The sequence below is a fragment of the Musca domestica genome, unplaced genomic scaffold (genome assembly GCF_030504385.1).
Source record: "Musca domestica strain aabys unplaced genomic scaffold, Musca_domestica.polishedcontigs.V.1.1 6, whole genome shotgun sequence".
NCBI lineage: Eukaryota > Metazoa > Arthropoda > Insecta > Diptera > Muscidae > Musca > Musca domestica.
In genome coordinates, this window is record NW_026712363.1 from 1,773,028 (window position 1) to 1,798,693 (window position 25,666).

General features: G+C 34.5%; 1 protein-coding gene across 3 annotated transcripts in view; it reads right to left on the bottom strand.

Moving 5' to 3' along the window:
* The window catches only part of LOC101892077 (protein ABHD18), a 515,891-nt gene that overhangs the window by 115,262 nt on the left and 374,963 nt on the right, over window positions 1-25,666 (bottom strand). For 2 of the 3 annotated variants that reach the window (XM_059129066.1, XM_059129065.1), the window contains exon 6: window positions 11,616-12,178. In XM_059129066.1, the coding sequence (XP_058985049.1) occupies window positions 11,616-12,178 (563 nt within the window). Of the gene's footprint in view, window positions 1-11,419; window positions 11,561-11,615; window positions 12,179-25,666 lie in introns of those variants that run through there. The other variant, XM_059129067.1, reaches the window with a different exon arrangement.

Sequence of the window (25,666 nt, forward strand, 5' to 3'; positions counted from 1 at the left end):
ATGGAAATACTCCATCCAATGAGAAGTTAAAATGCAAAATTTATTGGGACTTCAATCAGTGAAATACCGAATATGAAGAGACACTGTAATATGCGGACAATACAAAATAGTGGAGTGAATTGAAAATATAGTAAGAAAAAGATTCATATACTCGGAAATTCTTCCGAACCCTTAAAAGTAACCATAAATTATAGATAACGTTATACGGGCACTATGCGCTATCCTCAGTAATTATACTGCGCCGCAAACAATCTCAGGGTTAGGAAATTTTTCGGTTTCCGGATCTAACTTTTTTAGAGTCCATTTTATATAGCTTAACCATACACAAAGGGCCGCAAATATTTTGCCCTATACTCCGCAAAAGTTACGATAATCTTTTAAATGTGATACAGTCCCAGGGGTAACATGAGGAATAATTTGTACAAAATATGTATCAGGTTGGTCTACATTGTGATATAGCCCCTTTCAAATTCCTCAAATGTTGGTAATTTAAGATTTTAGAAAGAAAAACAAATTCTTTCAAATAATTATAAGTATAGGACCAAGCTTCATTATAACTCTTATGTGAAGGTATCCGGTGATTTTAGCTATTACAAGGGTCTTGGTCACATTTTTCAATTGATTTTGTCCTTATTTGGCATCTAGCTTCTGGTAAAAGACCTCTTCGCGGAAATTTTTCAATGTCAATGTTTCGGAGTAGGGCTCATATAAAAGTACCTCCTGATTTTACCTATTTCGAGTGTTTTGATTATATTTTCGAATTGATTTGACTTAAAATGTGAGTTTAGGCAACTTTAGGGGTAGAGATCAATCTTACATGGGCCTATTATAAACAGTTAATGTATACTTTTTAATATATATGCTACTACTGCAAAAAGCCATACCACAAATCGTGCAGCCAAGTTTCTTACCAAGCAGAAAAATTTGAGTGTGCCACGTGCACCCAAAATTCCACAAAATATTGTCGGTCCGTTGATGGCACACAGTCATCGTGGGACTAAAACCACTCAGCAAGCAGTAAACGCGCTCTTGCGTTAAAACGCTTAGATGATGAGAGAGAACTAGCTAAAAAACGTGATTAGGAATATCTGGCCAAAAACTATCAGTTGCTTCAGGAAACGATGGATAATGAAGATTCACCATTATCCGCAACAAATATACAGATAACGCCTGAACGAAGAACAAGATGTTCAACATAATATGGGTAACCTAGCCTCAATCAACACATCGCTTTGTGTTCCAGTAATGTCACACACCGCGCCTCTTATGACAAGCAATCAATCTTACAGGCTTCCTACCAGTGCTCACGATTCAAATACATTTTATACATCCCGTTTAACCTGCAATCAACCAGCTATCGAAATAATACAAATCACAATCAAACTGCAGCATTTAACAGCTCTCGGCTACAACAATCGTTCATAAACTCTAGCCCGACGGACAGTGTTCCACAGCCAAGCTTTGAAGAGCGACAGCCATCCACTCATCGAAGGCTTACATCTAGTCAACTGCAAGCCCGTCAAACCGTACCTAAAGAACTGTCTGTATTCTCTGGCTCACCGGAGGAATGGCCATTGTTTAGTTCTACTTATGACTGGTCAACATCTGTTTGTGGTTTGACAGACGCCGAGAACCTCATAAGGTTACAGCGGGCACTTCGAGGAGACGCACTGGAGTCCGTAAAACGAATAATGATCCACCCTTCATGTGTCCCCCACGCAAATTCAATTCTGAGAGTTTTGTATGGTCAGCCAGAGAAGATATTGAATTCTCTCAAAAATAAAATCAGAGCACTGCCACAGATAAACCCAAATAAAATGGATACAAAAACAAATTTCGCCGTTCAAGTTAAAGGTTTACAATCGACCATTTGGTTTGGGTGATGAGTTAAACAATTCGTCTCTGCTTCACGACCTCATACTCCCATCTTACTTCCAAATTAGCTGGTGAACACAAAAATTATTTCTTCAACAGAACGGCAAAAGGGCGAATTTAGTAGTGTTTTCTGCATTGATATTTGATATTGGATTATCAACAAGTACGGTAAACATAGGTAATAATAATGATTGGTTCTAAAACCAGAGTAGCGCCACTGCGTATTACATCAATACCACGTCTAGAGCTTATGGCAGCTCTTATCGACTCTAGGTATGCCAACAGCATCATCCAAATTCATTCCATGCCGCTGAAAAAGAAATACTTTTGGTCGGATTTCCGAACAATGCTAAGTTGGCTGACAAATAACAACAAAAAGTACCACCAGTTCGTTGCTCTTCGAATAAGTGAAATTCTAGAGACCACAGAATTAAATGAATGGCGTTGGGTTCCAGGTAAGCAAAATGTAGCGGACGAAGCAACTAAATGGGCAAAAAGACCAGATTTATGAAATGAGAGTCGATGATTTACAGGACCTCCGTTCTTATTAGAGCCTACTTCCATGTGGCCTAAATATGAATCCGCAGAACTGGTCGGTCACAAAAGTTCACACTAGGATGAAGAAATTCTAATCGATCCGCAATGCTTTCCCAATTGGAACCGCCTTCTCAGATCTCTTGCTTATGTGGTGAAATACAGAAATATATTCATGCAGAATGCCTACTATTAAAAATTGCACGGCAAAAATTCTATTCCAGTGAAATTTTCGACTTAAATTCCAATAAACAATATCTAAATCTAGTAAACTGTATAAGCTGGACAAAAATGGAATTTCACGCATCAATGGACGCAAATGTTTTAGATTCAATGAAAAATCTAATCATTCTACCCAGAGGGTGCCGAATAACATTTTTGTTGATAACCCATTTCCAAGAAGTAGTCAATACTCCCAACACCTCCTCCTGTTGTTTTAAGCTAATTCAAGGTCATTTATCGTTTATTCATAATTATTGCTATATCCTTCATTACACTTCATTCCTTTTGTACTAAATTCTACAATAAGAAGTTAGATTTTGAGTGCTCAAGCTCTCTGTCTTTTACAATAGTTCGTCAAGCAGTTAACATACTGCAATAAGAATTAATTATACCTGACGGTTTGAAACCAAAACGTACGTATACCCTTATTATTTGTATGTATAATATATTTTATCCTAAGTAAAATTGAATTACCTTAGAAATGAATGAAATGAAAACACTTGAAATGAAATGAAAACACTTGGTTGCGCCACAATTTGGCAATTACACTTCATTCCTTTTGTACTAAATTCTACAATAAGAAGTTAGATTTTGAGTGCTCAAGCTCTCTGTCTTTTACAATAGTTCGTCAAGCAGTTAACATACTGCAATAAGAATTAATTATACCTGACGGTTTGAAACCAAAACGTACGTATACCCTTATTATTTGTATGTATAATATATTTTATCCTAAGTAAAATTGAATTACCTTAGAAATGAATGAAATGAAAACACTTGAAATGAAATGAAAACACTTGGTTGCGCCACAATTTGGCAATACGAAATAAAAGTTTTTCAATAGAAGTTACCAGTGTTGGCGAATTATTTCAAATTTTAATATATATATATATATATATATATATATATATATATTAAGATTTGAAATAATTCGCCAACACTGGTAACTTTTATTGAAAAACTTTTATTTCGTATTGCCAAATTGTGGCGCAACCAAGTGTTTTCATTTCATTTCAAGTATTTTCATATATATATATAAATATATATATATATAATATATATATATATATATATAATATATATATATATATATATATATATAATATATATATATAAATATATATATATATATATATATATATATATATATATATATATATATATATATATATATATATATATATATATATATATATATAGATATACACTTTAAACTACAAATACCAGTAAGACCATTTCGATAATGCTGCTAATTTTTTCAAAAAAAAAAAACATAAGGTGGGTTAAGCCGTTATATGGTGGTCATACCAAAACTGGAACCTCTATAGCAAATTTTATACTTCAAGGGTTGTCATCTACCAAATCTTTTAAAATATCAAATTTAAAACAAATTCGTGGTTAAATGTGATTAGGTTTATCAAAATTCCAAATATAAGTAGGCATCGTTATATATGCGCTATAGGAAAACGTGGAACTAAATATTCAATGTTCTGCCATCGGGCTAGAACCCATTATGAACTAAAAATAACAACTTTTATCAAAATATTGAATGTCGGCAGGTACCGTTATATGGGGGCTATACCAAAACGTGGACCTACACATACTATGTTTCGAAACACGAGCTAAAACCTATTATGACCTGCAAATACCAATTTTTAGACAAATCCGTGAAAATCGTGTCAAAAGTCGTCATTGCCAGTATTTATGTATTTATGTCACTTTCTAAAGCAGGTTGATGTTATCCATTAAACCCATCTATAAGATGAAATTATTATATATATATATATATATATATATATATATATATATATATATATATATATATATATATATATATATATATAATAATTTCATCTTATAGATGGGTTTAATGGATAACATCAATCTGCTTTAGAAAGTGACATAAATACATAAATACTGGCAATGATCAACGATCCCTATGTGATCAAGCGCTCATTTATCAGCCTTGTTCAAAAATATAGAACATGTACCGGCTCAATTTCTACTTCTTTGGACTAGTTTAATATGATATAAAATTATTTATTATTTATTTTTTCCTTATTTATTTACCATTGTAGGCTGTTCCAAAATTTGACAGCAGTGTTTGTGCATCATTTAAAAAAATGTAAAAACATGCAAATAAAAAAGCACAAAAACATAATTTAAGAATCTATATATATATAAGAAAGTTGTGTTAGTTACTACGCTTATAACTCAAGAACCGCTGATCTGATTTTAATGATTCAAACAAATTCGGAATTGTCTCCTGGTAGAAAAGGATATTACATTTACTATTTTCATTATATATATATATATATATATATATATATATATATATATATATATATATATATATATATATATATATATATATATATATATATATATATATATATATATATATAATAATTTCATGTTATAGATGGGTTTAATGGATAACATCAATCTGCTTTAGAAAGTGACATAAATACATAAATACTGGCAATGATCAACGATCCCTATGTGATCAAGCGCTCATTTATCAGCCTTGTTCAAAAATATAGAACATGTACCGGCTCAATTTCTACTTCTTTGGACTAGTTTAATATGATATAAAATTATTTATTATTTATTTTTTCCTTATTTATTTACTAGCTGGCCCGGTCCGTGTTGCCGGTCCGTTCTTTTACTCTTAAACGTATATTTTTAAAGCACAATAAATCACAGACCCAATAGTGATTTCTAATAGAAATAACTGTTCATGGCCAAAATTAAAATATAGTTTCGCCTACCCTCGGTTTTAAATATTTTGAATAACATGATCTTATATTTCAGTCATATGCTTTAATTTGATTGTTAAAAACCTATATGAAATAGAATATCTAAAATAGCCCCGGGTTAAAACCCAGTGCCGGGTTTGGTACTTTTTTGGTAAAAAGCTTAGCAACATTTTCCATTCAAATTAGCTGTTATTTCGAATTTGTATTTCCATCTTTGTTCGCTGATTTTTTACAGCAATTGTTCAAAAGTCCTTACGAAGTTTGTCAATAGAAGGTACTATAATTTTGAAATTCGATTCCATTGAAAGCTTTTTCTCGATTTTTCCGTTTCTAGAATTTTTGCAAAGAGGTAGTCTCTTTTTTGTTAGCGATTTTGAAAAAGTAATTATCCTTTAACTTTAGTGTGACCGCTTTAAAGTATTTCGGCATCATCATCATCGAATTGAAAAAACCGTTCGTATACAATAAAACGTTGATTTTTTTCATTGCTTATCCCCTTCTGAAATTATTTTGTTCGTATAGTTTCACTTACCCAATAAATACATAAAATCAATGACTACCAGTTTTTCCGTTGCCGCTTTTAATTCCCCAAAGACCACACATAATTTTAAAATTCAAAAAAAGCACTACAAATATACATTCGAAAATAGTAAATGAAAATGAAAAATATCATGCAAAATAAAACATTACGATTGTATACTTCAAAAGTCAAAATGAAAACGTTTAAATTTCACATTTTTACGCGATTTATATCCTTTTCTGTCAAGAGACAATTCCGAATTTGTTTGAATCATTAAAATCAGATCAGCGATTTTTGAGTTATAAGCGTAGTAACTAACACAACTTTCTTTTATATATAGATTCTTAAATTACGTTTTTGTGCTCTTGTATTTGCATGTTTTTACATTTTTTAAATGATTTTGGGGCAGCCTACAATTGTTGCAATTTTTAGGAGCAAAACGCAGTGTTGTATTCCAAAACATTCCGATTTAACATTGTATTTAAAACAAATCCTAGTTAGGAGGTTATATTAAATTTGTCAATCCGTTTGTAACATCCCTATATATTCGTCGTAGACCTCATAAAGTATATATATATTGATAATCAGCGTAAAAGTCGATTTAATAATGTCCCTCTGTCTGTTGAAATCACGATACAGACAACATTATTTGACGTAGATCTTCAAAATTTGGCAGAACAATTTGTATTTTTGCCACATTTTTCCACAGATCTGTCTAAAAATTGGTACTTGTAGGTCAGAGGCTCTAGCACACGTGGAGAAAAATTTTATGCATAGGTCCACGATTTTGTATAGCCCCCATATAACGGTACCTGCCGATATTCGGTACTTTGATGATTTTTGCCACATTTTTGTAATTGTCAAAAAATTGGTATTTGTAGTTCGTAATAGGTTTCAGATCCTGTCGCGGATAATAGTATATATGGGTCAACGTTTTGTTATAGCCCCTTATATAACGGTACCTTCCGATATTCGGTGTTTTGATAACTTTTGCGACATTTTTCACGGATTCTTCTAAATCATTATATTTGTATAGCCCCATATTATTGACGATTTTTCCACGGATTTGTCTAAAAATTTGTTTGCAGGTCATAATAGGTTTTAGCTCGTGTTTCGAAACATAGTATGTGTAGGTCCACGGTTTGGTATAGCCCCCATATAACGGTACCGGTACCTGCCGATATTCGATATTTTGATAAAAGTTGTTATTTTTAGTTCATAATGGGTTCTAGCCCGGTGGCAGAACATTGAATATTTAGTTCCACGTTTTCCTATAGCGCATATATAACGATGCCTACTTATATTTGGAATTTTGATAATCCTAGTCACATTTAAACACGAAATTTTTTCAAATTTGGTATTTTAAAAGATTTGGTAGATGACAACCCTTGAAGTATAAAATTTGCTATAGAGGTTCCAATTTTGGTATGACCCCCATATAACGGCCTAAACCACTTTGTTTTTTTTTCCAAAAAATTAACAACTTTATCCAAATGGTCATACTGGTATTTGTAGTTTGTACTTATTAAACCTCTATGTGTTAACTTCAAACTGCAAGCTCAGCGTCTGATAATGCAGTTGGCATTTTTGTACTTATTAAATCTCTATGTCTTAACTCCTCCCTCGTTTAAATGGAGGACGTCCCTGGACTCCCTGAGACCATCAAAAACTACTTGAAGATTTTGTCGGTGTTTGGTCTTTTGACGGTTCAGGTAGGTTTTAATGAAAACATAACATATAACCAAGAATGCTATTATAACAATTCCGCATATTACAGTCCAATTTATGAACTGTTTCTCCATGTCGTCAACATATTGCAGGTTCTGTATATTTAATCTCTGCAAATATGGCAAACTCAAAATTTCTTCATGGCCTGTTATGTTAACGAGTGTTGACACGGCCGGTTCTGGAGATTTTCTAACATAACTTCTTATGTTTCGGTATATGGAGTTATTGATAATCACCTCATTTTCAAATGTAATGAGGAAAGTCCCGATTAGTAGTTGGCCATTGATGGTAACCCTTCTGTCGTTAATGATGATTATGCCGTCATCCATAATCGATAACGATTCGAGATGGCTGGGACGTGTGGTACAATGTGCGATACCCCCTAAATGGAGTTGTTGAGCGCAAGTTGTCGTGTTTTGTAGTTTTTTACAAAATGTTGTTGTAAGTGTACCTCTGCAGTTTATGATAGGTATAATCTGGTCGCCACATCCAGCTATGTTGTTATTATTAGCAAAATTAAGGATAGTATTGTTGTGCTGAACTGGATGTATGATCATCTTCTTACAAACTAACTTAACTTTAGGGTATTTAATTATAAAATATAAAAAATCATTATTTAATAGAACTTTAATTTGGGATACTTCCATAAGGTCAGTAACCGTAATATTGGTAAAGTCTTCATTTTCAATTTTCTCCAAATCATTAGAGTCTAAGATAGCCGGATTAATTATTCCGATTTTTGTAAGAGTAACTGATAACAACAGGGTTTCAAGCTCGGCAAGATATATCATATAGATTTTCTGTGTTCATGTGTTCCGGTTTTGTGTTTCTTACTAAATTATTTACAGCGTCTGTTAATTAGTTTATTTTTTCTGGCGTCCTTGTATTTATTGTTATTTGCCTATGCTCTGACTCAATGAGCTCTTTTTGGGTAAATTTTATATTTTGAAAGTCGTCATAATCTGGAGTGCCGGCTACAACCTTAAGCGCGGTCCCTAGAAAATTTAGGCTTCTAGCATGCCTGTGATGAATGTTAATCGTTTCTAAGAGAGTCTTCATGTGTCGTATGTCAGAGTCCAGTGTCTGTTTCATATGTGACCTAGGAAAATGAATTCGCATGTCTTCTGTTTCTTTTAAGGTAATCGAAATACTCCCAATTAAGGCATTTCCGTCTGTTATTGGTATGTAGATTGGATTAGTGTAGTCGGTAATTTTTGCCGATATCGATACTGCGAGAAGTAGCGTTGTCCAAATCCTAGTAATAAAAAAAAGACAAAAACACTTTATTTTGGTTACCTTAAATTGTCTTTATGGACCACCCTCCCTTTTATTAAGACTGTGGTCACCAATCAGCCTCGACAGTTTCCTCTGTGTACAAATTTGACATTTTATTTCCTAATCTTCGATTTGATTTAACCAGAACTTTTTCTCCTACTTCGAAAACTCTATTTTGTCTTGTCTTATCCTGGGGTAGTACAGTGTCGCTGACGCATATAAAATTTATATCCGGGCATTTAAAAAAATTTATAGTTTCAAAACCACTCACATTTGCTAGTTTTTGGTTTTTTAAAAGAAGATCTAGACAAAGTATACCGTCAAATGTTGTCAGGTTTGTTAATAAAAAGAAGGTAGTATCGGTACCGAAAATATTTAAAATGCACTTGACTTTATAAATATTTAAAATGACTTTACGTGGAATGGTTTATTCACTGGCACAATATTGTTCAATTCATTAAATGCTTTTATAAAATTTTGGACGCTCCCGTGTCTATCAAAAATTTTATATTTCTCCCTGCAATTTCCCTTTCTATGAACGGTAGCAGGGAATTATTCCTAAAAATTGTAGTTCGTCGAATTCTAAAAGCACGTCATCTACTTCTTCGACTTGCTTTTCAGCAAACGCTTGATATTCGAATTCCTCTTGGTCAGGCGCGGTGTTGTCTGAGACTAATTGGTTAATTCTTTGTAGTTTTGGTCCGGTGTACCTAGCACTGCCATTGCTTGGTCTTTTACCCACTTGTCCCTGATTGGCATACTCATTATTTTGTGTGTTCTGCCTTTGAACATGCACCTGACTATTTTGCGGTTGTCCATAAGGCGGACTGTATTGTCGGTATTGAGTAGGTTTCCTAAATCTTGATGAGCTGTCTATTTCCATTGGTTCTTGTTGGACATGTTGCCCTTGTCTTTTAACAAAATGGGGATTTTTTACTTCTGTTTTGAAGTTAGTGTCCAATGTTCGGTTACACTCCTTGCTGTGTTGTCTTTGTTCGGAAATTTTCTGTCTTTGCTCCATGCTTCGTGCAAAGTTAGTTGCAAACGTGTAGCGCTCATGATTAACTTCAACTTCTTGCGCTAATGCCAAAGTTGAAGGAAGATCAGATGGTCTAGCGGAAAAAAGAACATCGCTTAAAGACTTATTTGTCCCTGAAATGAATACTGGCAGTACATCTGCTCTGTATTTTTCGTTCAGGGACGCGGCGACTTTGCCGTTATACGTCATTACAGTTTTATTGATGAGCAGAGTCAGTTTTTTCTCAACCTCATCATAGTACTGCAGAAGAGTCATATTTCCCTGTCGTAATTTTGACATTTCCTATAAGTAAACGGGTCTTTTATCTCATCATTTCTCATTTTTGCCATCGAATTCTGGCAGGGACTTTATAATATCCAAAGTTTCACTACACGAGACGCTCAATCTTATTTCAGCATCTTTGTACGTTTCTACTTCAGGCGTAGTTATCTGAACATTCCTTAATTCTTGCTTAACCTCTTCAAGTTTCCTACTAAAATTTAGCTCTTGTACAGCGAGTGCGCTTGCAACTGCGGCTTCTACAATCGTTTTCAACTGTTCCGGAGTCAGTGCCATTTTAGTCTCTAGTTGGTGTTGCAAACAATCGTTACTTTGAAGTCTTTGGAATTTATTTAATAAATCTTCTAAATCTCTATCACTCATATAATATTTTCGCACAAAAGAAAATCGAAATATCGGATAAAAACAAGAACAAAGGCCTTAAGTTTAACAAACACTTTTTTTTTTAAAATAAAAAATTCGAAAACACGAAGAAAATCTCTTGAAAAAAAAACATGAGCCTGAAATTCACTTAAAATTTTTTCACTTTTCCAATAAACACTCTACTTAATATTTAGTTTTAATATTTAATTAATAAGTTAATTGCTAATTAATTTGTTGATTGTTGATATCCGCTTGAGGGAAGTGTAGTGGGCCGTTGGTCGGTTTTGTGGGTATCGTTGCTTAACGATGACGATGTTTGCTTCTTTGTTGTTGTTGTTAGTGTTGATGATGATGTGGTTGTTAAAAAATTGGTGTTGATAATGATGTTGTTAAAAACGTTTATGTGGATTCCTTACCGGGCGGTTTAGTGGGAGTTGGGCGCCAGTTAAATAATAAAAGTATTGTGATTATTTTATTTTTATTTATTCAGTAGTGAGCAGCGATGGCTGGCTCCTATTTGTTAATTTTGTCAAATTACGACTAAAGTATTATTTTACTTTTAATAGTGAGCAGCGATGGCTGGCTCTTGTCTAGATGACTTGCGATCGCAGAGTGGTTGTTAATTTCTGCAACATCAGCATTTTGCATCAAACTGCAAGCTCAGCGTCTGGCAATGCAGTTGGCATTTTTGTGTTAACTTATACATTATTCTTACTATAATTGATATTGAAGGAGGTATGTTAGTCGTCGTTCAGTTATACCATCTACATAATTACACCAATTATTCGTCATTTTGCATGTTTCTGCCACTAACGACCGAATGATTTCCAACATTTAGATTTTAAAAAATATATTCCGCCAATAATTGCATAAATCGGCTCATCAACGTATCATACATTTAAAAATAAAACAAAATACTTTCAAAAGTGCATATTAAGTCACTTCTATGAATCCTAGCGGTATTACGCCCTTGAAAATTTATAAATGTTTATACGCTGCTTTGAATGTTACTGAATTATCTTACCTGAATAACTTTTGATGAAGAACATAAGCACTGACATGACCAGCGTCTAAATATCTTATTTCAGCACCTGGCCATATTTCTTCTAAACTTGTACATCCGTCTCTTGGTACGTAGGCATCGTCCTTTGCACAGACGGCAATTATTAATGACGTTTCTTTTGGGACGGAAAAATTCTTCAAATGCGTACATTCATCCATCATTCCTCTCATAAATTGCAATGCCTCCCGCTCCCACCAATTAATTTTGGTTATATCGATTTTTTCTTCCGAGCTTGGCTTGGGAAGTATCAGTTCCATCAACATTGTAAGAGAGTTACTATCATCAGAATTTTTTTCCAAGTTACCTTCAATTCCAGAAATTTTGCCCCTCTGCATCATTTTTGTATACGTAATGTCTTTCTTTAATTCAATTAGAGATTGGTTAAAATTCTTAATGAATGTTTGTCCTGCTGTAAAAGCATCATCAATAACTGTGACCATTTTCGACAGCCTTTCACGGTATTTTCCATCAGAGTAGTACTGCATTTCCAACATGTCCCAATTAATAGACTGGCTCATCACTCCCTAAAAGATTAAAAATAGATTAATAGTAGATTTCGGTAAGATTTAGATAAATTCTCATCAAATTTTCTGAAATGAAAGTGAGAACGAAGATGGTGATTGCCCTTGCAACAAAACTTGTAATTAAAAATAGCTCTAATATAACACACAGCGATATGTGGGTAATTGCATTAATAAAATTAATGTAAACAAGTAAAAAACATTAAGTTCGGCCGGGCCAAACTTTTAATACCCTCCACCTTATGGTAAAGGAAACATTAGAAGAAACGTGACAAAAACCATTAAAATGCCGAATATCGGGAGGTAGCATAATATGGAGGCTATACCAAATCGTGGACCTACACATGCAATGTTTCGCCAACGGAACTAGAACCCATTATGTCCAACATATACCAATTTTCAGACAAATACGTGAAAAAATTTGGCAAAAATCATCAAATTACCGAATATCGGGAGGTACCGTTATAATGCGGCTATACCAAAACGCGGACCTATAATTACAATGACTCGCCACACGAACTGGGACCCATTATTATCTACAACTACCAATTTTAAGAGAAATTCGTGAAAAAATGTGTCAAAAACCATCAAAATACCGAATATTGGGAGGTACCGTTATATGGGGACTATACCAAAACGTGGATCTATACATACAATGTTTCGCCACACGAACTAGGACCCATTATGACCTACAAATACCAATTTTTAGACAAATCAGTGAAAAAATGTGGCAAAAACAATAAAAATACCTAATATCGGGAGGTACCGTTATATAGGGGCTATACCAAATCGTGGACCCATACATGCAATGTTTCGCTACCGGAGCTGGAACCGATTATGACCAACAAATACCAATTTTTAGACAAATCCGTGAAAAAATGTGGCAAAAATAATCTAAAAACCGAATATCGGGAGGTACCTTTATATGGGGGCTATACCAAAACGTGGACTTATACATGCAATGTTTTTCCATACGTACAGGGACCCGTTATGACCTACAAATACCAATTTTCAGACAAGTCCGTGAAAAAATGTGGCAATAACCATCAAAATAGCGAATATCGGGAGGTATTGCTATATGGGGACTATACCAGAACGTGGACCGATATATCTCATTTTCAATACCAACCATCCTAGACACAATACAAATTGCTCTGCTAAATTTTGGCGCTCTACGTCAAATAATGTTAAATCGACTTAGAATTTTATGCTGATTATGAATATATACGACGAATATTTAAGGATGTTACAAACGGAATGGCAAAGTTATATATACCCTCCTTTCCAAGGTGGAGGGTATAAAAAAATAAACGATACATACAGGCATGTCACAAAATCGTATGGAAATGGTTTGAATATCGCAATTCAAAATCGTACATTTTTGTTCTAGCTTCTTAAGATTTCGTACGATTTAGTGAACTACGAATTCGGTGTGAATATGGCAACATTATATATTAAATATGGTAACATTAGATGAATGAAAGAACAATACATTTCTGAAGAAGCTAAATACGAAGTTAATATCAATCTCATTCTTTTTATAGAAAATCAATCAATAGGTCATACAATATCAAAAACATTCGGCAGAATTGATTGTGAACACAAAATTTGAGAATTTTTGGCGTTATGACACATTATTGCCTGTCAATTGATACATTCATATTTGACTGATTAATAACTATGTCTTCAGTGAATAGTATCGGTTTCGTCTTGAAACAAATTGTATTCTGTAATTTTAATGTATGTTGTAAAATGATATATTCAAAATTATTTGTAATTGTTGTTACCAAATGTACCTTCGACCAGCCCCAATGTCCTTTTAAAAAATTACTGAGCTTTTGTATATTCAGATTTCAATAAATTAATTGTGCTCTTATTTGTTACTGATTTATAATAGTCAAAAGTTCTCGGTACTGTTATTGATGATAAGCTATCTCAGCAAGGCCATATTCGAAATGTTATGACCCAAAAACATTAACTCTATGGTAAATATGCAATGCTGACTTAATTATTCCTTCAGTACCAAAACGTTGCAAAAATATACCAATCAATTACCAATTTTTTAATAAAAACAAAAATCTGTGGAACAAGTTGTGTTCACGGATAAGTGAACAAGGTTTTATAATAAAAGAGAATAGCGGGGCTACCTAGTGTAGAAGAGAGAGTTTTGTTAAACAGTGACTTTTTTAATGCAATCCACATCAAATAAGATGGCAGACCTTCGAGCCATTAGAAATAAATAAGATAGACATTTTCCTTTGCTACATGTGAAAGGTCTCAGTTAGATAACGAGATTTACACTAAACTTCAAACTGATAAGCATGTGCTGCATGTTTTCTTGACCTCCCCATAATATTTATGGCGGTGTGGTGCATAGACGTGTGCTAGGTTAGGTTAAGTCATATCATAAGTAGTTCTTAAGATATATTTTTATAATTAATATTGGTTGCATTACAACCACTCAATAAAGACAGACGTTTCATGCCTTTAACAAGTTAAAAAGCAGTAAGATCGGCCGAGCCGAACTTTGAATACTCTCCACCATTTCAACGAATTTGGAAATTTTCAAAATATAACTTCGTTACAAATTCTGTTAAAATCTTAAAAATACCCAATATAGCCGTTATATTGGTGTCTATACGACGTGGACCTACATAGGCATTTTTGTCATAAGCCACTACCATACACTACCATATTCTAATTCGAAACTTGAAATAAACGGAGAATAATGTAGCTAAAATCATCAAATGCCGTACATAGGGGGGTACCGTTACATCGGAGCTATACGAAGACGTGGACTTGCATAGACAATTTTCTGTTACAGCCCGTAGCTTCCATTACGAACTTCAAATACGACATCTCAAACAATTTCGGTGAGTATTGTACCTAAAATCGTCAAAATACCGAATATAGGGAGGCACTGATATATGGGGCCTATACGAAGACCTGGACCTGCATAGACAAATTTCTTGGCTGTAGTATACCTTACGAACTTCAAATACCAAATTTGAAACAATTCGGTGAATAATGTCGCTACAATCATCAAAATGCCGAATATCGGAAGGTACCGTTATATGGGGGCTATACGAAGATGTGGACCTGCGCAGACAATTTTCTGTCTTAGTCTGTAGTATCCTTTGGAACTTTTAATACCAAATTTGAAACAAATTTTGGTGAATAATGTCGCTAAAATCGTCAAAATGCAGAATATCGGAAGGTACCGTTATATGGGGGCTATGCGAAGACGTGAACCAGCACAATTAATTTTCTGTCATAGGCTGTGGTATCCATTACGAACTTCAAACACCAAATTTGAAACAATTCCGGTGAATAATGTCGCTAAAATCATTAAAATACCGAATATCAGGAGGTACCGTCATATGGGGCTGTACAAAGAGCAGAACCCGCTACCCGTTGTCCTAAACCCTTACTTCGTACGAGATTTCGTCTCCTTTGGTTTCTATTTGTGACCTTTATAACGGCTGCAAAATCAGGAACATTTTTAGTGAAAAACAAGTAAGCAAAGGCTACAGTCGAGCGGAGCCGACCGTTGAATACCCTACAACACTATAATAAACGATACAGTTTATATAGGCAAGATACTCGAAAGAATTCCACAAGATATTGTGACAAATAATAAAAGAAAACCATCAGGTTTCGTTCTCTAATTATCGAATAATAGCAACCTTAACTAATTTGCTTATTTCCAATTTATTGGTAGATGTTGCACGTAAATGGTCTTCCTAGATCTGGAACGAATATTTCCCAAAGACCTATAATCTCTTAAAAGTGGCAAAAGATTAACATTTATTATTGGTTTTTGACTGAAACGCATCTATATGAGATACAGTCATTTGACTATATTCTTCAACGAAATCAGCGTTAACGAAATAGTCAGAAGTGCGTCTTTCCTGTATTTGTGAATTCTCTAAAAAGTCACTGGAATGGACATTTTCGTATTTTGTCTACAAAAGTTGGCAAACTCCTTCACACATTGTATATTTTTGATGGCCACCCAAAACTGCTTGGTTTTTGCAATGTCCGGTAATCCCCATTCAAATGTGCGTGAGGATCGGGCGATAATTACGACCTCCTGACAATTTTGCAGTCTTTTTGGTCCATTTCAACCCCTAAATATATGGCGATCATCTCCAAAAAGGGTAGGCTTCTATTCTGACCCTCATCTGATCCCCATGCCAAATTTCGTTAGGATCAGGCCATAAATGCGATCTGTATATGATATCCTGATATCCTAAGTACTTAGTTTTGTTAGCTGTAGAAATATTACCAAATGTTTAATTCAAAATGAAAATATGCCAAAAATATGACAAAATTGAAAAAATATGAGAAAATTTTAGAAAATCAATATTTTCATCTTTAAAGAGATATTTTTATGCGATTTTTTAGACGTTTTTCCTTTCCTGCCAAGAGGCCATTCTGAATTAGTGAGAACTGTCGAAATCAGTTCAGCCGTTCTCAACATATATGAGATCTTTCAAGCATATCTCCTTTGATAGACATATATATCGCACATATTTTGCTATATATCCGATTTGTTGGATCTTAACATCAATGTAAAGATCAGAAGTAACCTTGTCATGGCTTTGTGATTTTCCCAGGATATAAAATATTCGCGGTTTAATGAAAATTTTTAAATTTTTTCAACAAAAAAGATATGGTCTATTTTACCCGCTAAATATTATCCGATGACCACCCAAATTGGTAGGCTTCTTCCCCGCCCTAAACTCTAGCTACATGCGAAATTCCGCGTCGATTGGTCTATAATTGCGACCTGTATAGCTACTGCAAAATCCGACATTTTTTTAGTATTTGGTCCATTTCATCCCCTAAACAATTGGCGATCATCTCCAAAAGAAATAGGGTTCTATTCTGACCCTAGCCCCACCTCCATTCTAAATTTCGTGAAGATCGGGCCATAATTGCGACCTGTAGAGTGATTACAAATTAACATGGACAGACGGACAGACGGACGGACGGACATACATAGCTAGATCGACTCAGCTCGGCGAGATAGGAAGATCCATATATACTTTCCTATGTGGGAAATCAATATTTCGTGGTGTTACATAATTTTTGGCCCAATCAAACTTATAATACCCCCAACACATAGTGTTGTAGGGTATAAATATTACAAAATATACACTTCAATATTATAAGTCAAATTGAAAAAATTCGCATGCGATAAAAAATATAAAAAAATAAAAAAATATCACAAAATACTACAAAATCTATATTAACATCATTATTGGTATCTTTTTATGCGATTTTTTTTAGATTTTATTCTTTTATGCCAAGAGGGTATTCTCAATTTACAAAATATGTCAAAATCGGACCAGCCATTCGGACCAGCATTCTATCTAACATCCCTTTCCTTTGTATATACACATTGTATATATTACGCTATATATATCCGACATATTTTTTTTTTTTTGGTCCATTTAAACCCCTGAATATTTTGCGATCATCTTTAAAAACAATAGGGTTCTATTCTGACCCTAACCCCACCTCCATTTTCAATTTCGTGAGGATTGGGCTATAATTGCGACCTGTAGCGTTATAACAAATTACCATGGACAGACGGACGGTCATACATAGCTAGATCGACTCAGCTCGGCGAGATAGGAAGATCCATATACATTTTCCTATTTGGAAACCAATATTTCGACCAAAAACTGAAAAATTTCTTGATTTTGCAGTTGCTCTACAGCAATTATAGACCAATCGACGCGGAAGCTAGCATAGGACTAGAGCTTACAGCTGGGCAGAAGCATTCCAATTTTGATGGTCATCGGGTAATATTTAGTGGTTGAAATAGACCATAACATTTGTGTTAAATAAAAGTCAAAGTTTTCATTAAACCGCGAATATTTTAAATCCCGTCGAAATCACAAATAAACGAAATGGTCAATTCTGACCGTTACGTAGTTGCCAATAGTAAATATATCGGATATATATAGCGAAATATATACAATGTGTATATACAAAAGGAGAGGATATTAGATTGTCAATTCAGAATGCCCTCTTGGCATAAAAGTATAGAATCTAGGGAAAATCGCATAAAAATGCGCCTATGATGATGTCAAAATTGATTTTTTAGTATTCTGTGACAAATTTTTATTTTTTCATATTTTTATCGCATGCGATTTTTTCAATTTAACTTTTAATATTGAAGTGTATATTTTGTAATATTTTTTCACCTTAGAACACAGGTTGGGGATATTATATGCAGATTGCAATTATCGTCCGATCTTCACGGAAAGGGTAGGGTTAGGCTCAGGCCTATTGTTTTCAAAGATGTCCGCAATATATTTAGGGGTTGAAATGGACTAACAACTAAAAATGTTCCTGATTTTGCAGCCGTTATAAAGGTCAAAAATTAACCACTATTTCTGTCTGAAAAATCCGAAAATAATTTCATTGACGAATATAGCCAAATATCGTAGACAAGAAAATCATATAGATGAGTCTAAATTTGGAGATACAGAGGGGCCTCTCGCTTTTGGAGATGATCGCAAAATATTAGGGGTTCAAATGAACCAAAAACAGAAAAAAAATCCTGATCACACAATTGAAGCCATTCGACACGCCTGAGAAGAGCGTTAAGGACAGGGAAGAATTCTAGTATTTTTGATGACCATTGGATTTTTTTTAGATGTAAAATGGACCGCAACAACATGCGTAAATATTTTGGAAATGTCCCTGGTCAAAATTCTATCTGGGCAGTGCACCGTGACATAATATCAAAACAATATAATAGAACAGTGTTTGGCTTGCTTGTTTGGGATACCATAGCATTTTGTTGTTGCAAAATCGTCAGGCAAAATCCCATTATTGTTGTTTTTATAAAAACAACGTTTGTTTATGAGTGGAGAACGATGGTAATGTTTACCAGGGGGTAAGGCAGGGAATACCTAGGTTTCGGAAAGAGCCACCAATCCTCATCAGTTCCCTTGTTTCTTGTCTGGGATATTCTCCCCAGAAGTTATTTAAAAAATAACTTCTATGACAAAAAAACATTTTTTACCCAAGTGACGAGATCGTAAGCTCGTAATGGGATTTTGCCTGACGATTTTGCAACAACAAACAATATAATATAATAATATAATATCTAACATGTTTTAGTGACTTTGCTTACTTGTTTATTTTACCTGCGGTTACCCGAGGTTTTTCAAAAATTGCTGGAATAAAAATGCCAACTTTCTGTAATACAATCGAAGAGGTTCCCGTGAAAAAAAAAATACTTTGCCGAGTTCACGGTAAAAATACCTACCTGTGATAGAAATTTCAAAATGATCCGAATATAGGCCCTTATCTCAACTTGTTATACTGGGAGCTGTCTATACCCTCCACCATACTATGGAGGGTATTTTAACTTTGTCATTCCGTTTGTACCAACAAAGTATATATATTCTTGATAAGCGTAAAATTCTATGTCTATTTAGCGATGTCCGTCTGTCTGTTATAATCACGCTATCTTTCGAACGAATTGAGATAGAAAGCTAAAATTTTGCAGACATGTTCATTTTGCAGGCAGGTTAAGTTCGTAAATGGGCCATGTATGTGCACATTTTCATATAGCCCCCATATAAAGGTACCTCCCGATATTCGGTATTTTGATGACTTTAGCGACATTATTCATCGGAATTGTTTCAAATTCCAAAGGGATACTACAGCCTAAGACAGAAAATTGAATGTGCAGGTCCACGTCTTCGTATAGCCCCATATTACGGTAGCTTCCGATATTCGATATCTTGACGATTTTTACGACATTATTCACCGGAATTGTTTTAAATTTGGTATTTGAAGCTCGTAATGGATACTACAGCCTACGACAGAAAATTGGCTGTGCAGGTCCACGTCTCCGTATAGTCCCCATATAAGGGTACCTCCTGATATTCGGTATTTTGATAATTTTAGCGACATTATTCACCGGAATTGTTTATAATTTGGTATTTGAGGTTCGTAATGGATACTACAACCTATGACAGAAAATTGTCTGTGCAGGTCCAATTGTTGCAAATTTGTAATTTGAAGTTCGTAATGGATACTACAGCCTATGAGAGGAAATTGTCTGAGCAGGTTCACGTCTTCGTATAGCCCCCATATAACTGTACCTCCCTATGTACGGTATTTTGATGATTTTAGCTACATTATTCAAGGATTATTTTTAAGTTTCGCATTTGAATATTGTAATGGCTTATGACAAAAATTGCCTATGCAAGTCCATGTCGTCGTATAGACCCAAATGTAATAGCTACATTCGGTATTTTTAAGATTTTAACACAATTTTTAACGGATTTTATTGTTTTTGAGAATTGCCAAATTCGTTCCAAAAGGAAGAGGGTACTCAAAATTCGGCCCGGCCGAAATTACAGCTTTTTTACTTGTCTTATAATATAAAAGGTTTTTCCTTCAGGAGCGTAAACAAAAATTGCTCGGTTTAGAAACGTGGGAACATGCTAAGTACAGCTTACCATGAGAATAGCAGGACCAATTCAAATTTAGTCCACATACACAAAGAGTTTGTCCTTAGGATTTATAAGTTGTCATAGCAAATGCCAAGCGTACAGGAAACCGCATTCTTGTAAAGTTGAACGGCATATCTTTTGCTATTATAGGGATTCGAGGTAGCAGTAAATCTCGAAAAAACTTAAAATCGTAGGTTCAATTAAATTGTGTAGTCTTTTTACTGCTAGTCTAATACCACTGCAAAGGCGCGGTGGATCTATGTTTTTTAATAAAATAATATCCAAATCTAAACCGATTTTGATATAATTTGAAAAATAAAATATTTTTAAACCAAATTCCGTCATACCAAACATCATTGAAATTTGACATACATAGCGAGTTTGGTGCTATATCCAAATCTAAACTGATTGCAATATAATACAGCAAATGTATTTTTGTACCGAATTCCGCACACATTCCAAATTTGAAGACTATATCTATAAAAGATCAATAGATATGTGCATACAAAATTTCTTTTGATTGCAAAATGGTCATGGGGAATGTTTACCCATCGTTCTCCACTAATAAACAAACGTTGTTTTTATAAAAACAACAATAAAGGGATAAAGTCTTTGCAACAACAAAATACTACGGTATCCCGAAAAACAAGCCACACTGTTCTATTAATAGACAAGGCACGGTCGACGAAGGGGTTTTTGTTGTAACAGACAAAACCAACTTACATGGTTATGCTACTTCGTTCAGGTTGAACGAAAGCATAACAAGTGGAGAAAGCCAATAAAAATGTGTATAAAAATATTTTCAAAATATATATTTTATAATTTTTTGTAATTGTTTATATAGCATGATAATTTTTCAATTTGACTTTTTATAACGACGTGTACAATTTTTACTGTTTTTTATACCCTACATCACATCGTGGTAAGGGTATTATGTCTTTGTGCATTTGTTTATAACATGGAGAAGGAAGCGAAAGAGACCCAAATTAACTTTTGAGGATCTTCATAGAATCTCTTTCTGAGTCGATTTATGCATGTCAGTCCGTCCGTCCATCTGTCCATGTATTCTTATGAACAAAATGCAGGTCGCATTTATTATCCGATTGAAATGAAATTTTGCAAACAATATTTGTTTGGCGCAAGGACGAACCCTATTGAAAATGACCTGTATTTTGGTACATCCCACCGAATTCAGTCTAGAAGCAAGTAAATTAAATTTGGAGAAAATCGGCTCAGATATAGCTATAGCTCCCATATATATTTCATCCGATTGGGGTTTTAAGTTCCTCATGTGCGTTATATGCACTCCAGAAGAATGATATTTAGTACCGGACATCAGATACTGCACGAAAATATCACTGTCAAATTTTATCGAGATCGGTTTAGATTAGGATATAGCTACCATATATATCTTTATCCGATATCAGATTTATTGTACACCAAATGGCCGAATTTCGGCAATTACGACTGAATTCATTCTATAAATCAATACTTCATATTTGGTGTAAATCGATTCAGATATAGCTATAGCTCCCATATATATGTTTTATCCGATTTGGGACTTAAAGTCCCTCACAAGCGTAATATGCATTCCACAACAATGATCTTTGGTTCCAGATATCAGATACAGCTCTGAAATAAGTGTATCAAAATTTGTGAAGATCGGTTCCGATTTGGATATAGCTCCCATATATATCAACAAACGATTTCGGGTTAATTGTGCATCAAATAGCCAATATCAGTCTAAATGACACGAATTTTCGCATATCCGACCTATTTCAGACTAGTATCAAGTACATTAAATTCGGAGAAAATCGGTTGAGATATGTATGTATAGCTCCCATATATATCCCGATTAGGGACTTAACTTTAAATTCGTAATATGCATTCGCCAACAATGATATTTGGCACCACATATCTTATAAAGCTCGAAAATACATTTGTCAAATTTTATCGAGAATGGCTAAGATTTGGAAATAGCTCCCACATGTATCTTTAATTCGATTTCAGGTTTATTGTGCAAATAATGACTAATATCAGGCCAAATGGAGTGCATTTCGGGACGTACGATACATATATGTTTAATATAATCCTGCGCCGAGTGGTATCAAGCAAACCATACTTCTCTAAAGCCAAATGTTACTAGGTGGTATGATCCACTTGAAATAAATTCTTTTGTTACGGGAGCTCTACTAAATATGGATAGCTCTACAAACAAAAATGACCGACAATGCTCTATCGGGCAAATATCAAATCGTGGACCTACGTCTTTCATATGACAATAATCCATCCAATTACAACTCAAAATGCGAAATTCATTGGGACTGCAATCTAATCTAATTACACTGTGCAACAGACAATCTTGGAGTTGGGAAAATCAATGTGAAAAGAGTTCGGTTTGTAGACAAAAATCCCAAAAGGATTTTGTGTTCCCAGGCCAAACTCTTTCAGGGCCCATTATACAGGGTGAGATAAATAAACTGCAACAAAATCAAAAGCCAAAACTTTAAAATTTTTTTAATTTTATTGAATGAAAGAAAAAACGTCGGAAATATCATTAGAATAAGTTTAGATTTGTGCGAATTGGTCTCCTTTGGCAAGAATTATGACCTTCAAACGAAAGAGTCACACGTTGCCCGAATGTTGCTCTGCGGTATTTTGGCCCATTCCCGGCGAAGCGCTGGCTTGAGGTGATCGACACTTTGGTATTTTTTAGTGCCAACCTTGCTTTCCAAAATACTCCAGACACAATAATCCAACGGATTGATATCCGGAGATTTTGTTGGTTATTGTGCGCTGGAAATGAAGCGAGGAACATCATTTTGTAACCATTCTTGGGTGGAGCGTGCTGAGAGCGATGGTGCTGAATTCTGTTGGAATGTCCAAGATCTTCGGCCAAAATGTTTGCGTGTCCAAGGCTTTAATACACCCTCCATAATATTTTCGCGATAATATTCGGAATTTATTCTGATGCCACGGTCGAGTAATACTAGCGGAGAGCGGCCATCGGTTCTGGTGGCCAACAGAAGGTGCACATTTTCAGCTGACCTCTTTGGCAAGTAAACACAATATTTTTTTTACAAACTGCTGGACAACGAATGTTTTCTCGTCGGAGAAAAAAAAATGCAGCTCTTTTTAGTCTATTTTCTTTCTGTTGCGGTGTAAGTTCTTGCAGTTTTTGGAATTTCAATGGCTTTACCCCCAGCTCATTTTTCAATATTTGCCGAATGGAATATTGTGATATATTCAGCTCACGAGCCATTTTTGAACAACTTCGACGCGGGTTTCGATCAAGTCGCTTCTTTACTTTTCGAACCATTTCTGCTGATGTTGCTGTTTTCTTCCGTCCACTTCCATGACGTCGGGCTATGCTACCAGTATCACTGTAACGATATACTGGTAGCGTAGCCCGACATATCAACATAAATTTCTTAGTCGATATAAAGATGTCCGTCAGTCAGTCTGTTTGTTTTCCGTTTGACTGTCACAATACAGGCAACATTATTTGACGTAAAGCTTTATAATTTGCCACAGTAGTTTGTATTGTATCTGGGATGGTTGATATTGTCTAATAAATTGTATTTGTTGTTTGTAATGGGTTCCAGCTTCGGTGACAGACCATTGGTTATATAGGTCCTCGTTTTCGGTATTCTGATGGTTTTAGCCACATTTTCCTCGGATTTGTCTACAAATTAGTATTTGCATGTTGTTATGGATTGTAGCTCCGGTGTCTGAATATTATATATAGGTCTACGTTTTCGTAGCCCCTATATAAGGGTACCTCCCCATATTCGGTATTTTGGTGTTTTTGTCAACATTTTTCCACTGATTTATCTAAAAAATTGTATTTGTAGTTCGTAACGGGTTCTAGCTCCGGTACACATTGAATATCTAGGTCCATGTTTTCCTATAGCGCACATATAACGGTCCTTTCGGTTATTCGGCATTTTGACAATTAAGGTCACATCTTCTAATAGATTTATGTGAAATTTGGTACTTGTAATTCATGATGGGTTTTACAACCGGTGTCATATTGTTCAGCGGTATCCATACAACGGTTCGGTATTTGGTATACAGACATTTACCAACGAAATTTTGTCAAATTTGGTAATTAAGACTTGCAACAGATTACAATCTTTGTAGTGTAAAATTGTCTATACAGGCTCCCGTTTTGGTATGGCCCCATATAACGGCTCAAACCACTATTTTGTTTTTTGAAAACTCTAACAACATTCTCCGATATTACAGGGGTTTGTATTTTAAGGTGGAACATGATTGAATCCAGATACTTTTTTATAAAAATGTTTTCTTTACCCAATGGTTGATGTCTTTTTACGTGCAAGGGACAAAACTGTTATTTGTAGATTTTATACATTTATTAGGTGAAACCGGTGCGCTTCATTACATCTTTTGATTTGATACGTATTCAAAATTTTATAGACGAATATTTTGTGTATTTTTTTAATAAAAATAACACAAATTCCAGCATATAAAAAATCTACTTTTTTGTTATGCATTAGGATATACAAGGTTTTTCCTGCAGGAGCATAAACAAAAAATTGCCCGGTTTAGAAACGTGGGAACATGCTAAGTACAGCTTACCATGAGAATAGCAGGACCCTTTCAAATTTAGTCCGCATACACCAAGAGTTTGTCCTTAGGATTTATTAATTGTCGTAGCAAATGTAAAGCGTACAGGAAACTGCATTCTTATAAAGTTGAACGGCATTTCTTTTGTTATTAGAGGGATTCGAGCTAACAACTTCCCGTAAAAATCGAAGCTTCAATTAAATTTTGTAGTTTTTTACTGCTAGCGTAATCTACGAAAAACTAGATGCCAAATAAAGGCAAAATCAATTGAAAAATGTGACCAAGACCCTGGTAATGCCTAAAATCACGGGATACCTTCACATTAGAGTTATAATAAAGCATGACCCTATACTTATAATTATTTGAAAGAATTTGTTTTTCTTTCTAAAATCTAAAATTACCAACATTTGAG